Source organism: Colletotrichum destructivum, chromosome 1 (assembly GCF_034447905.1).
Source record: "Colletotrichum destructivum chromosome 1, complete sequence".
NCBI lineage: Eukaryota > Fungi > Ascomycota > Sordariomycetes > Glomerellales > Glomerellaceae > Colletotrichum > Colletotrichum destructivum.
Window position 1 is genome coordinate 6,918,411 of NC_085896.1, and position 14,005 is coordinate 6,932,415.

At 51.8% G+C, this 14,005-nt stretch overlaps 4 protein-coding genes across 4 annotated transcripts; 2 read left to right on the forward strand and 2 right to left on the reverse strand.

The window, feature by feature from the left end:
* Nucleotides 1-24: 24 nt before the first annotated feature.
* Nucleotides 25-498, forward strand: CDEST_02068 (uncharacterized protein; the record flags this gene model as incomplete). The annotated part of the gene is made up of 1 exon (XM_062918227.1): nt 25-498. The coding sequence occupies one exon, from the start codon at nt 25-27 to the stop codon at nt 496-498; it is 474 nt and encodes a 157-aa protein (XP_062774278.1).
* Nucleotides 499-593: 95 nt separating this feature from the next.
* On the reverse strand, nt 594-1,435 carry CDEST_02069 (uncharacterized protein). The gene is made up of 3 exons (XM_062918228.1): nt 1,225-1,435; nt 992-1,171; nt 594-929 (listed from the first exon to the last, which is right to left on the reverse strand). Exons 1-3 carry the CDS (start codon nt 1,357-1,359, stop codon nt 735-737), a joined length of 510 nt encoding a protein of 169 aa, XP_062774279.1. The 5' UTR covers nt 1,360-1,435; the 3' UTR covers nt 594-734.
* A 2,621-nt stretch (nt 1,436-4,056) lies between these two features.
* On the reverse strand, nt 4,057-5,868 carry CDEST_02070 (Putative major facilitator, sugar transporter, major facilitator superfamily; the record flags this gene model as incomplete). Its single annotated transcript, XM_062918229.1, has 6 exons — nt 4,057-4,149; nt 4,211-4,753; nt 4,922-5,202; nt 5,268-5,361; nt 5,421-5,571; nt 5,642-5,868. 6 exons carry the CDS (start codon nt 5,866-5,868, stop codon nt 4,057-4,059), a joined length of 1,389 nt encoding a protein of 462 aa, XP_062774280.1.
* A 1,102-nt stretch (nt 5,869-6,970) lies between these two features.
* CDEST_02071 (uncharacterized protein) lies at nt 6,971-7,757 on the forward strand (the record flags this gene model as incomplete). Its single annotated transcript, XM_062918230.1, has 2 exons — nt 6,971-7,054; nt 7,104-7,757. The coding sequence occupies 2 exons, from the start codon at nt 6,971-6,973 to the stop codon at nt 7,755-7,757; spliced, it is 738 nt and encodes a 245-aa protein (XP_062774281.1).
* Nucleotides 7,758-14,005: the final 6,248 nt, after the last annotated feature.

Consider the following 14,005-nt stretch of genomic DNA (forward strand, 5'->3'; position numbering starts at 1 on the left):
GGCCTGTGACGATGTGGATCCCGTATGCGGGTTCTGAGGAGCCCGTCACCCCCGCGCTTCCTGGGCAAGACGTCCGTACGCGATGTCAGCGTCGTGCCGGCGACGCGGGACGACGACGTTGGCGATGTCTCAAGCGGGAGCATCACCGTCCACGGAGTCTTTCTCGGGGTGGCGGTCGATGCGAAGCCGAGAGAACAGCCGCTGGGTGTGATGATGAGAAACGGGGAGGAGATCACGTTCGGTTTCGACCGCCCGCTGGGGCTCACGAGCGCGACGGACAGATACTCTTGCTGGGTTGCGAGTGTCCTTCCGGGCCAGGCTTCCCGCAGGCGGAAGTCGGAGACGCACTGTCTGATCGTGCTCCGTGGTAAGCCTGGGGGCCCCGAGCATGTGTGGGAGTGTGTCGGGTTTGTCGACTATGAGGCTGTGCTGAATAGCACCTGCATGCGGTTCTTTGAAGGATACAGGAAGTTGGACAGAATTGCTTTCATAGTCTAATTGGAGACCAGTAACACCTTGAAAGTTAATTTCTTTTGCTTTTGTTACAACAAGAAACATGTGTCTGGATTAGACTTTTGGAAGCAAGTCTGTTGCCTCTATTTGTTGTCTTACCCAGAGATCTTACTTCCTCCACGAGACATTGGTATAAAATCATCGCCTAATACGCGAGCTACCATCCACGAATCCTCAATCGAGGTTTGATATCTTCAGAAAGCAAGCAGCGTCCGACGAAGTCAGGTTGGAACCTTTTTAGTTGGAACCTTTTGGGTCGGATCCTTTTTGGTCGGATCCTTCTTGGTTGGAATACTTTTGGTCGGATCCTTTTTGGTCGAGGCCTTGCCACCTCCAATACTATAACATATCCTAATATCTGGATCCCATTTGCAATGATCGGGTCCAGTGATTTCACAATCAAAATAATTGCCGTACTAAAAACTCTTTAGCACAAGGTCTCTCTCTGTGTTGTGCAGTCAAGGCACAAGGGACTTACTCTAGAGCAATCTGGGCGAGGCACTACTCTGCCTACACGTGTACATCCGCCTCGGCGCTCAACAAATGAGACTCCTGCTAGGGCCATTTTATTGGTGGGTGGACATTTGCAACCCATGGCCTGCGTATCGCAGTGCTTAGGGCCGTTTGTCCCGCCAACGTCATGATGGCAAAACCCTTGCTAAAGACAAATGTTAGTCATGAGAGATACTTTCTTTGGATTTGATAACGTACACATTTGCCACCAGCGTTACAGTTGCAAGGTTTACACACAGGCTCATTGTTGCAGAACCCAGGGTCATTAGCGAACACTCTGAAGAAAAGATTGCTACTCATAAGTGTGAGGAGTAGTATCTTTAAAGTCAACATTGTGTAGTAAATGGCTACTTCTGTGGAACAATAGAGATATACGTAGAAGATGATCCTTACTGAAAGACGACCTGAGTACCTTTCAGAAATAAAGGGCAAGCTGTAGCTGTCTGTTATTACACTTGTTTTTATACCCAGTGATATCATGAAGTCCGTACTCTTGCCTATTCAAACCACTGCCACGCGTCCTACTTTGATATTGCAGCTTTTGAGGAGCTTAAAGCGATCCTAGTGTCTAGCAGCAAAAGATTTCTTCTGCCCAGAGTAGGGCATGGTGCATCATAGCGAAAAGCTGGCCAGGTCGATTCTGATAAAGTTGCTTAGCTGCATGATTGAGAAGCTTTTGATGCCTTATAGCAAATGAAGCCTGTGAGTTGTATTGCTCCTCCACAAAAGTTAGCTGTTTAGCCTTTTGGGCCGTGTGAGTTGGTAATTGCAAAGACACTGCTTGGCGCGCATCGCGCCCTTTGCCTGTCAACTTCATTGTCTTGTAAAACCTTGGCACAACATGACTGCATCACTTACTTTTTGGATTGGTAGGTAGGATGATGTTAAAACCTACTGCAAAGCACTGTTACATAGAAATGCTGTTGAATTATGTCTTCTAGCTAAACTTACATACCTAGCATATGAAACGTATGCTAGATTCAAACCTAAATCCACACAGTTTTGTCTAGCAGAGATACAGAGAAAACCAACCCCTCCACGTTGTCTCTAAGTCTAAGTTTGCTCCACGCTCACTCCGCGTTCACTCCGCGTTCGCTCCACGTTCACTCCATGTCTACTCTGCCCTACCCCAGCATACACCAGCTGCGCTGAAGGAACTGTAAAGGCCCTTCGTAACCTTTAGAAGTTTTCGTTTAGGAGGGATGTAACCTTGCTTGATGGTAGTATCTGGGCCTCTATTGGCTAGTTCTCTGCACTCTAGCTCGCATTCGAGGGGATAACAAAGAGAAAGAAGGCTTTAGCTTCACGATGGTTGCCGGATTCTACTGAGAAAGTTGGGACGGACAATGGATTGGTCAATCAGATCATGCGGAATCATTTCCGTCGGTCCAGCCATGTCATGGCCGTCGGTAGGAGCTTCCTATTGTGTTGAAGTTTCCTTCTACACGCCATTGACCACGAATAGTGACACCTTTGCCTTTTCGTAAGCTCACTCGAATGGTCCTGTGAGACCAACGCTTAACCAGAGTTCCCTCCTTCATCAACACCTCAACTAGTCCCTTGAAGAAAGAGAAAAAAAAACAAGCCGCACTTGCCCCATACCTGTAGGGCGCTGCTGGAACTGGATGACAGAGAATATCCAGGTTGACTATAGGCATCTTGAACAGCCAGCTCGCTGGATTCTTTACAGCTAGGTTCCAGATGTATGGAATGCGCTTTCTTAAAGGCCTAATTCGGGCAGTTATTACAGAGCCTGAGGGAGCGACGCCTGCAAACGGAGGGCGTACTCTGTTCTGCGGTAAGTTTGATCTCCAGGACTGGTGTCGCGCAGGGTAAGACTGAGTAGTCTATCCCTTGTCAAAACTTTGACTGGCTGGCGTGAATCCGGAGTAGTTTAGTAATAAAACGTGCTGCGGTGAAGATAAGTGTAGCTGCACTTCTACATTCTACTTGACACAGGGATACAACCTTTGCGTGCAATCACAGAACTACGTGTTGACTTCCGGCTTGGTTGGGTAGTGACTGTTAAGGTCAGCAGATGTACCGTGATTCTATCAGTCAGAAGATTGCACGGGGTAGACATAACAGGAGGCATTAAACTTAGCCATGCCCCCCTGTACTGCAATGTCGAACCTCAATCGCCTTCTTGGCAGCATTGACCGCTACACTAACACAAACAAAAACCTTGACGCGTGGTCACATAACAGAATTTAAATTAAGTGATAGGAGGAAGTTTTACCTCGTATCGTGGGATTCTGGCCCACAAGCTGCTCAAAGTCACAATCGCGAAGAGCTGCAAGGCCGCTTGCAATCGGAGTATTTTCTCCGCAGGCCAACAAAAGCAAAAGCTACAAGAACTTGAATAGAGAGTTTGGTTTTTTTTGGTCTCACAAGGTCACTCAAGTGATCGATTAGGCACAATCTGGGTGCAGCTATTCGGTTGTGATGCTGGTGTGTAGAAGGAAGCTCTCAACGTGGCAGCTGGTGAACAAGGCCGTGATATGGCTGGACACGAGGATGGATCCGACTGACATGATTGGCCCATCCACTGGCTGTCTTAACTTTCGCATCGGACCCGGCTGAGCTTCGGACGTTCTTGTACCAAGTAATATACTTTTGAGTAGAAATCCAGAAATCCGATAGCGAGCTGGGCGTGAAGCTATCAGGTGGAGAACAACAGCGATTGACCATCACGCGGGTGTCTGGGAAGAACCCCGCAAACCTTATCTTGGACATCATTTCGCACAGGCTATTGACGGTATTCAACGCAGACAGTATCGTAGTGATCCGATGAGGGGAAAGTTCCGGAGACCGGTTCACATGATGGGTTGCTTCCGAACTGGGAGGGGTACAAGGACCTTTGGACAAGACAAGTCGGCGGAATGTCAGGAAGATACTTGGCTTAGAAGTAATGAGGTATTCTTGATGATTGGGAAAGACTTTGTAGAGCGAGTACTTGGAGGATACTGTGGTATGACCTTATACATGGGACAATCTATTGTCACTGCGCATGAGACAGTGCAACCGGTCTCATGCTTTCAGTCCCATCTGACTAGTGTTGTAGCCATTCGCCTTGAGATACTTCTTGAATCGGACGTCTTCATCTTCCAGGTGCTTGGGTGCCTGAGGGGGAGTTAGTTGGGGAGGCGATCTGCTAGCCGAATAGAGAGAGAAAAAAACTTACGTCGGGAATGAGAAACCAGACACAGAGGGTGCCGACGACCGAGATGCCGCTGCCGATGAGGAATATGGCCTGTTGCCCCTTCAGTCGATCATCGTAACTCGCCAGCGCCGCGCTGAGCGCCGTCGTGCCGATCGCGGCTCCGGCCTTCCCGACAGCCGCCGCGAAGCCGGGGAAGTGGCCCTGCAGCGGCGTGGGGAACGACTTGCTTGAGACAAGGAAGTTGCAGTCCCCGGGCCTGACAGACAGGAAAGTCTGGAAGAGGCTGTAGAGCGTGACGAAGAGCAGGAAGACGTTGTTTAGCTGGATTATGCTGCCGCCGATGGCGAACCCGAACACGCAGACGATGGCCCACCCGAGGGCGTACGTCTGGCGGCGTCCGAGGCGGTCCATCACAAGGGCGCCGATGAAGGCGCCCGGGAGGGCGAAGGCGTTGATCAGGGCCGACCAGCCGATGGACTCGATCATGGTCTGCTGGGAGGAGAAGCCGGACACGAGTGTCGGGGCTAGCAGGTTGAAGGGGTAGACGACCGCGTCGTAGAGGAACTAGGCGCTGCAGCAGCCGAGAAGAGCCTTCCAGTAGAACTTGATGGCGAGCCAGTACGGGATGTTCTTCTGGATGGCGTGCTTCTGGTACTGCTGCGAGTCGACGAGTCTCAGTCTAAAGAAGAAGATGACCAACGGCAACTGATGGGGTAATTGTTAGCCTTGAACCTGACTACAAGGGATTCCCCTGAAAACAGAGGACAGTGGTTGGGATGAGGTGGGTGAGCTTACGAAGATGCCGATGCCGAAGCAGATGCGCCAGATGCCATCACTGGCCTCGCCGTTGTACGCCGCAATTACAATCAGGGAGACGGTGCTGGACCCGACAAACCCGGAGATGATGGCGGCGTTGGTGGAAACGGCAACCAGCATACCGCGTCGCCTTCTCATCGCCTCGGTACTGTCGGCGCATTCCAGCGCCTGGGAAGTGCAGACGGTGTATTCGCCACCTTGCAGACCATCAGCGTTGGGGACTTCTTTACTGTCAAGAAGGGTGTTGTTCGTCTCGATCTACCAGCACCAACACCTGCGACGCCACGGCCAATGACCATCATCCAGAACATGCCTTCGACGGACGTTCCGTGAGCTGCAGTTGCAATGACAATTATCTGGTTTTCTCGTTCATCAGAGAGAACAGTCTAACTAAGAACGGATTCCCGGAACTTACGAGAACGAGGAAGAGAGTCGTGAGGATGATGCCCACTCTTCGACCGAACTTGTCGATGCAGAGTCCGAAGATCAGCATGCCAAAGATGTCACCAACCAGGATTGAGTTGGAGAGCCTGGTCTTGATGGTGTTGGTCATTTGCTTCGGGTAGCTGGCCAAGGGGTGTTAGAGACTCATTTTGAACGGTAACATAGCACAGTCAAGGAAGGTCTGGAACTTACAGCTTCGCCAGGACAGTGTTCATGTACCCGATGATCTGGATGTTGTATCCGTCCGAAAATAGAGCAACGCCCTGGACGAGGACATCGAGCTTTCCGGCGGTTCTGACGGGTGCCTCGGCTTTTTGAGACGAGTCATCGTCGCGCTCAGTTGAAAAGACGCCGACATCTCTCTTGACCGTGTCTTCGGCGGTCTCGTATGTTGCTCCAGCTTGGGCTGCGGCCTCCATTGTGGCTCTTTGATAGAAAGTGGCAAATGCTCCAACAGAATAGATGCTGCTCTTTGGCAATTCTTCAGGGCAAATTCGTCAAGTCATCTAGGGAGACCTCAAAGACATAAATACGGTAGACACCGTTGACTCGATGGCCATTTTCAAATAGCACGTGGCATCCTTGCCTGTACCGAGCTCTCGGGACGCGTGGGTTCAATGGTTTTGATCATCAACCTGTCGCTATTCTCCACACGTCCTATGGAAGATTTTTTTTGTTGACCTGTTTTCACTGTTTACTAGAGCATTTACTCAGTTCATCGGAGGCTATGACCGAGACACGTGCTCAGATGGAAGCATATCGTCAAAGAAGCCTGACGACAGTCCCACGGAACATGACCGAGATACGGGCGCCGCCGGGTAAAACACCCGAATGCATATCTTGCTATCGACTCATTGGAGTCTGTGGCCGTTGACTTCCTCGACCGGGCCGCGAAAACAAGCTTTGGCTAGTCTTGGAGACTTGGCTGCGGCACATCTCCGCAACGATCCCGGTGGATCTCCGCCGCGTCTGGTGCGTGGCCGTCGTCAACCAGCCGCCCACGTGGCGGGATACGCTCGTGTCAGACGTCCATCGGGGCGGGGTCCCGGTCCCCGCACTTCGCGGTCCGCCAATCGACTTTTTACAGCTCCAGTACTCGGATCCTTTGGCGAGGTTCGCTTCAGTTCCGAGCATCGCGTATGTGTAGAGTAAGAGGCCAAGTGGTCCGGGATGTGGAGTGACCTGTGGGACACTGATATAAGCAACCGTCTGATGGATGGTACGCTGTGAACAACCTCGCACGTGTGTAGATCATTGGAAGCATGACAAGTTGGACGCTTAACTCCACTTCAGCAGCAGCACGGGTCTTGCTCCGGCCGGCTCCGGTCGTCGGAGTCTCATTCAGACGGCAATGGTGAGAATGAGCACTGAAGGGATTGGGCAAGGCTTGAGAATTGATGGAGTTACAACACTGCACTTGACTTCAGAGTTCATCACTTTGCGTGCGCGAGAAAGACATCTGTCACTGGACTGAACAGCTGCAAAAATCCTTTTCATTGATGAATCAAAGTCTTTTTTGACATGGCACTTGACGGGGTCTTGGATGCTATCTTGGCGGTTGTAACACTCAACTTAAGAGCCACTGCCATCTTGTTTACACGATTCGTACGTATTTCCAGAGCGAAAAGTTCCTTGTCTCCTAACAGGCCACTAGCACCCTCTCGGCAAGCGATATCTGAATTGTATCTATGGAAGCGTAGCACTGTATATTGGAGGGATCCTGCTCCGGTTGATTCTGCCCCTAGGGCCAGCCAGGTCTCTGAAGAGACGCCATCCAGTGCTTATATTACTCCTTGGCTGTTTCGATCGAACGTTACCCCTTGCAAGCTTCAGCACTGTACTTTTGAACTTGTTATTACTAGGCGCGGTGTGGGATTTCCTGTACAGAGGACACTTCGCACACCAGAGCAACGAGCTCTTCTTCTCTTGGCTTGGCTATGTTGACGAAACGACGGCGAGGATAGTCGTGCGTTCCCCTATTTCCCCCGTCACATATGTTGAGATCACTTGGAACCCATCGCGTTCTGGCGACGAACTGCCGAGGTCGACGACAATCTCAGTGGCCGAGTCAAACGATTACGTCGGGACATTTTCTCTCGAGGGCCTGGAGCCAGACACTGAGTACACCTACGGCACGAACGCGAGCTATTTGGGCGTCTTCAGAACCGCCGCAGCATCACCGAAACGCTGGAGTCTCGTCTCGACAAGCTGCATCAAGCCCTTCTACAGGGCTCATCATAAAGCAATCAAATCAACTTTGAGGTTGGAATTGATTTGTTTGACGAGCCTCGGACACAAAATTGATTAACTTGATTTGATTGCTTCCTCTCAATCAACTGTATGGCCAGCGTACATACCTACTATTATTCGAACCTACTTCGCACACCTCCATCTCTCAATTGCCCACCCAACCCCCCAGCTTTACCCCGCCGTGTCGGACCCAGTTCCTCAGGCAATGAACTCGCTCCAGAGTATCAGCGCCCATTGAGAGCCTTTGAGATGTCAGCGTCAGCTTGGCCAGGCTGAACTGTCTCTCGCAGTCAGTTGCCATCGCCGGAATGGCAAACACGTCCAACGCAAACCTGCTTAGGACCGGGAATGACGTCTTGTGGTCTCTCCACCGTTCGATCGGCTCTTGCGTGTCTTGTGGCTCGAGACGGAGGTACTTGTCCAGCTCGCTGACGCTGCCACCTGTTACAAATCTTCTTTTCGTTCTGCTGTTGATCCATTGAGTGGAATGATCATCTTGCTTGCCTAGCGTTCTTGACAACAGAAGCGACTTCGGCTGCTCCTCGTCCTTCGGCTGCTTCGTGTCATACCACCGTGCGAAGTAGTCCTTTATGCCCACCTTCGCATCGCGGACCCAGGCCACCTGCTCCTCAGTAACCCAAGTAGCCTCCAGCCAACCGATGCCGAATCTCGGATGAAGGATGACTGCCGCCGCGAACAAGGGAGACTCCTCAACCTTGCTGTAGTACTCATCCAGCTTCTTCCAGCCATTGTTGATGGATGCTCGGATATATGCTCGGTGCTCTGCTGGTAATGAGCTCTTCTGGGAGGTCTCATATGCTGCCGGCTTGTCAAGCGCCGTATATTCAGTCTGAGAGTGCTCAGGCAAGGCAGCTACCGTGAATCTGGACGGTTGACTTTGCAGTCGAGATATAGAAATGTCGTCGTCGTCGAAGCGAACAGGGCGGCGACGGGTACGGCTCGGTCGGATATCGGGCTCTCTTTGAGGCGTAGTAGATGCTTTTCCAACCGGCTTGAGGTCATCCAGATTCGTCTCCCTTATCGTCTCGGCTGTAGCTCCATTATAAAAGCCTTTCCAATCCTCAAAATGCTCGAGGAGGTATTCCATTCCCACCAGAACTTCCCACAAGCTCCCGTGGCTGCCGCCGTTACCCTGACCTTGCGTTCGCATCGTCTGAGAATACAGAGGCCTGAGGATCTCATTGATTTCTCCAAGGACACGCCAGTCGTCGTTGGATAAGATGTCCTCTGCAGGGATGCGTTTTGCTTTGTCTTGCTCGCCTTCGAGGGCAAAGATGAAGGCCCTGATGTCGGTCTGCTTGCGCAGCGCCCTCTCAATCATCAGGTAAGTGGAATTCCACCGCGTATCGTTGTTCAAGACGACCTCAAGCTCGGCGGTTGATTCCTCACAAAGACGGTAGCCTTCGTGTTCTTGCTCGCGAGCAATGCGCTTGAAATATTCGCTGCGTTGAGGTGAGGATCTGATGAACTTGACAATGTTGTGGAGCTTTCCGATAGGGCCCTTTGAACGCCAATGACGAAGGTCTTGCTCCAGAAGACCTCTCATACCGTTGATATCTGACTCTAGCTCGAAAGAGTCGGCGTCTTTGCCGAAAAGAAACGCGCGGGCAACAAGGTTAAGAACGTGGCCGTAGCAACGCATCCGACGGGCCTTGATATCAGCAGGCCTGATCGAAGGGTCAAGCTGCCTGTAGAAAGAATGCAGACAGGTATCGTTTGTGGTCAGGTTGTCAGAAATGACAGTCCCAACCTGTCCTCGAATCTCCCACAGTTGAACGATGTCGAGCAACGTATCAGCAAGATTCTCGCCACTGTGAGTACCTAGCTGACGACGCAGAGCGAGCAGCCTGGACTGTCGGTATCCGGATTTGTCGATGAAGTGAGCAAAAACAGCCATTATCGCAAGGCGGTTCGGATCGATTGCGCTATCCTCGGTAGGGCTTGACTGGCGATCTGGGGTGATCCGGTGAGCTCTGCCTAAGTCAGCAGATGGAAATGTTAGTGCAGGAGGCGAATGCATACTTTCGAAGATGATCTGCTGCAGATGATGTAGCTTGTACTGAGAAGAACTCCGGTCGACCCTTCGCGTCACATCGACTGCAGCACCACACGGCGCCGATTGCCTGATCCTGATGATTCAATTCAATAAAGAACATGCCATGTGATTTGATCCAGCTCTTTCGGCCTTTGGCCCCTTTTCGAGCTAGTGAAACTTCTTGAACGAAGCGGCGCTTCCCCCAGACGACCTTCGGTAGATCGGAAATAGTAGGGTCAGCAGGCAGCTTTCCGATGGCAGCCTCTTCAAGCTGTTTGGCCATAGTCCTCGGTTGTGATAGTCGCGAGAACGCAGAAGAAATTTTTTGTGTATGACAAGGAGTTGAACTATCCGGCGAAAAACTCGCCGGCGAAGGGGATGCTGGCAAATCCGACATCTTGTCGTTGGTACTTTGGCTTGACGGCAGTGAAGTTGACGCGTCGCGATGGGATGCAGGGGAGCGCGTCACTTGTCCGGGGAATTGGGGATTTTCGCAGTGGTTAGCCAGTGATAGTGGGTACCAAACCAGATACGATACTACGTAGCAGCAAAAAGTACCTCCTATCTGCGAACATCGTGCAGGGTGGGAGCAGTGCATGGCAAAAGATAAATCTTGGAAGGCGGTTCAGACGCAAGCATAGCAACATATCAACTCCATCAAATCATATCAACTTACAAATCGTAATAATTGATTTGATTGAATTGAGATTTTGTCTGAACTGATTGATTTGATTGGGGTGATTGATTGATTGCGTTGCTTTATGATGAGCGCTGTGGCAGAAACCGGATCGCCTCCAGTGAGCACACTGGATGCTGCTTGAAAAAGCAGTAGGACGATGTGGCAGACCTTCTCGTGGTGTCCGGTGTCAGTAGGAGTGGTGGGTGTGGCGCGGTGCGTCGCGCGCGGTCGAGAACCGCGGCTGGACGGTGCTGTGAAAAATTTTCATCGGCACTCTCGAGCCTACAAACGGACTACGCGATCAACGACAACCGCACCACCCACGCCATTTCCGAAGCCAACAAGCTACATGGGGGATACTGGCGTAAGAAAACCTTCCGACTCTTCATTGACGTCAATGAAGAGACAAGACACCCTCCGGCCCATCCGGCTCTGGGCTCGGGGGGCGGACGAGTCGAGCATCATGAGGCATCGGCGCGTCTCCCGGCGAGGGCTCGGAACAAGCCTACGTGCTCTGTCGAGCGTAATGGAAGTTGTTAAGACCGACGGGTTGACGTGGTGTCAGCAGACTTGTTAAGCTTCGAGCACAGGAAAAGCGGCCGGACCAATCCTGAGGACACAGCGCACCGCGATCGAACATCATACGGCAGACATGGGTTGGGTTAGTGGACAGAGTGCGAGTAGCCGTGCCGGCGTGGCGGTTGCTCTGCGCCTCTGATCTGCAAGACATGGTCGGCTGCGATTCGGAGACGAGTCGCGGTAACGGGAAGCTGGACCTGGGGCTGCGCCCGGGGTTTCCGGTGGGCCGTAGCACCGTGGTCGTGACCAGAAGGCAGCGGGGGAGCTACGTTTCCAGCTTGATGGAGAAGTTTGAGCATCGCTTCTTACGGGAGGGTGTATAACACCAGTGAAGGCAGCGAGAGCCATTTCTGACGGCGCAGTAAGCACCATTCACTATGGTATAATATAGACTGTGTTGGAATAATCCCTTTCACGCACGTGGAGGCACAGAAAGGTAGGGGTTGGAGTCGCATGTAGGTGTTTCTTGTCAATCTAGGGCTCTAGAAAAGGCTGCCTAATTGCCCTTATATAGGCAGGAATCTGCTGACTCATACACATGTAGTTGGCAGCGCTCGAGTCAATTCAAGCCCAACCAAGCAAATCAAGCAATCAGCAAGCAAACGAGTCCGTTTTCCCAGGGCAAACAGCCAAACCAAGCCGGCCGTAGGCTTGATATATTTGACCAAGCCGGAGGCCGACCGGATATACTGCTTTTCCGATGCCGGAACCAATCAGAACTTTTGAAAGAGTTTACAGAAATATGAAATCGGGATGATGAGGCTCTGCGGGTAAAGGTGGATCTTCCGCCCTGTGGGTTGCCTCGGCTGAAGGAACGCGTTTTCGGCCTCTGACGCGCCTGTGCCAATATACGGCATTTAGCTAACATCAACCCATACTGCCCATACTACCCACAACGCCTTCCCGTCACTCACGACGTTAATGACGCTTGTTTCAATTTAATTGTACGCCTTTACATGTATGGAGAACTTCCTGCCAGCCCTCAGGCGCACGCGCACGGCGCCGACGCCTCGTTCGATCAATGCCCAGCTCCTTGCTGCGTCTGCTGCAAGTGACGCCTCGACCCTCGATCTCAACACCCGAGATACCTTCGACTCCCTTCCTGTTGCTGTATGGAGTGGCCGCCGCTTTGTCAACGCTGAGGCTATGTCGAGGAAGGGGGCCAGGGGCCGCACAAGCTGGATCAAAGCTGAGGGCATCTTCGTCTTTGAAATCCTTACTAATAATATTCTCGGTAGGTCTCCTCTTGCCTACGACGTTACCAACATGCTAACCAGCACCCAGGCGATGTTTACTGGATCTGCGGTCACTGTGACGAAAGCGGTATGCTGAAGAAGCTGTTTGTAGCCTCAGCGACTACTGGTGCCAGCACCCACCTCAGGCTTGTTCATCGTATTACGTCAAGTTCCGAAGCCGAATCCGAGACCCCCCAAGACTCCGAAGACTCCGAACCGCCGTCGAAGCGTCAACGATCTTGCTTAGTTGCCATACCCAAAACCAAGGTCTCCAATATCCAAGAACTGGCTATTGGATACCTCGTTGATGCCAGCAACCCCCTCACTACCTTTCAAAACCCATACCTACAGGCCCTGCTTCGTCAATTTGATTATGACCTTTTTCAGCAAGTCAACTGGTCAGATAAGAGCCAGGCGCGCGAACTCCATCAACTCTATGAAGCCAAAAGGGTTATAGTGAAGGAGGAGATGAGGCAGGCTCTCACTAAGGTCCATCTGTCCTTCGACCTATGGACCTCGCCCAATCGCTTGGCGATTATTGCAGTCTTTGGCCACTTTATCAGCCCTGCAGGCAATGACTCACGATACCTCCTCGCCTTGCGCCGCCAGCCTGGTGCTCATTCTGGTGAAAACATTGCTTCGACAATCTGTAAGGTAATTAGAGATTGGGATCTTATTGACTCCGTGGGTGCTGTCGTCAGTGACAACGCCAGCAACAACGATACTTGCCTGCAGAACTTCTACCCACAACTCTCGCCTTCATACACCTCCGAGGACGCGATCCATCGAAGACTGCGTTGCTACGGGCATATCCTCAACCTCGTGGGCCGGGCCTTTTTACATGGCGTTGATCAAGAGGCTCTCGAACAAGAATCTGATGCCCTACTTGACGCCGGTAGGTTGAGTGATGACTTGGCACTCTGGAGGGCGAGGGGACCAGTCAGCAAGCTTCGCAACATTGTCAGATATGTCAGGTCATCGCCACAACGCTCTGAACGCTTCCTAGCCATCAGCAACGAGGCTGAGGATACTATCGACGACGAAGAGGCTGGTGGCGACCCCTCTCATGGGTTTACCGTGTACCAGGAGTCCTCACAAGAGTTGAATCTTATCCTCAGTAATGATACGAGGTGGAACTCCACGTATTTAATGCTGAGGCGAGCTCTCCTCAAGCGGACCCAAATCGACGGCTTTATACTTAACGATAAGACTCTCGGTAACCCACCGCAACGCCTGCCCGACGACGATACCCTCACCAATGAAGACTGGAACATCCTTATTGAGTTAAAGTATATACTCGAGCCTCTATACCAACAAACTAAGCGCTGTGAGGGTTGGGGTAAGAAGGGTGCGCATGGTCGACTGTGGGAAGTCCTTTCTGGCATGGAATACCTTCTGGATCGTCTTGAGGAGTGGAAGAAGTTATTCGACTTGCCCACCGACGAAGAAATCGACCTCACCGCCTCACAACTATCGCAGAGTCAATCTAATCGTTCGATAAGGCGGTCAAGGACATCACAGCAAGCCTCACAGTCTTCACAGTCTTCAGTGAGACCTCCAGCCTCCATCACGAACATCCCTACCCATGCCCGCAACGACTACTTGCCTGCTCAACGTCTAGCCTTCCTTCGTCAACTTCATGGTGGTGACTTTGACTCTCGTGGGTGCCTTCGTCTATCGATCACCAACGCTTGGCAAGTCTTGGATAAATACTATACCAAACTTGCAGAATCACCCCTGTACGCCGCCTCGGTGAT

What these genes read in the sequence shown, in the direction of transcription:
- CDEST_02069 (XM_062918228.1), bottom strand. Translation starts at nt 1,359, where the DNA reads ATGTTGACTTTAAAGATACTACTCCTCACACTTATGAGTAGCAATCTT. An exon ending in GTAACGCTGGTGGCAAATGT is followed by an intron (nt 1,172 to 1,224) that starts GTACGTTATCAA and finishes ATTTGTCTTTAG; the next exon opens with CAAGGGTTTTGCCATCATGA. An exon ending in CTCGCCCAGATTGCTCTAGA is followed by an intron (nt 930 to 991) that starts GTAAGTCCCTTG and finishes AAGAGTTTTTAG; the next exon opens with TACGGCAATTATTTTGATTG.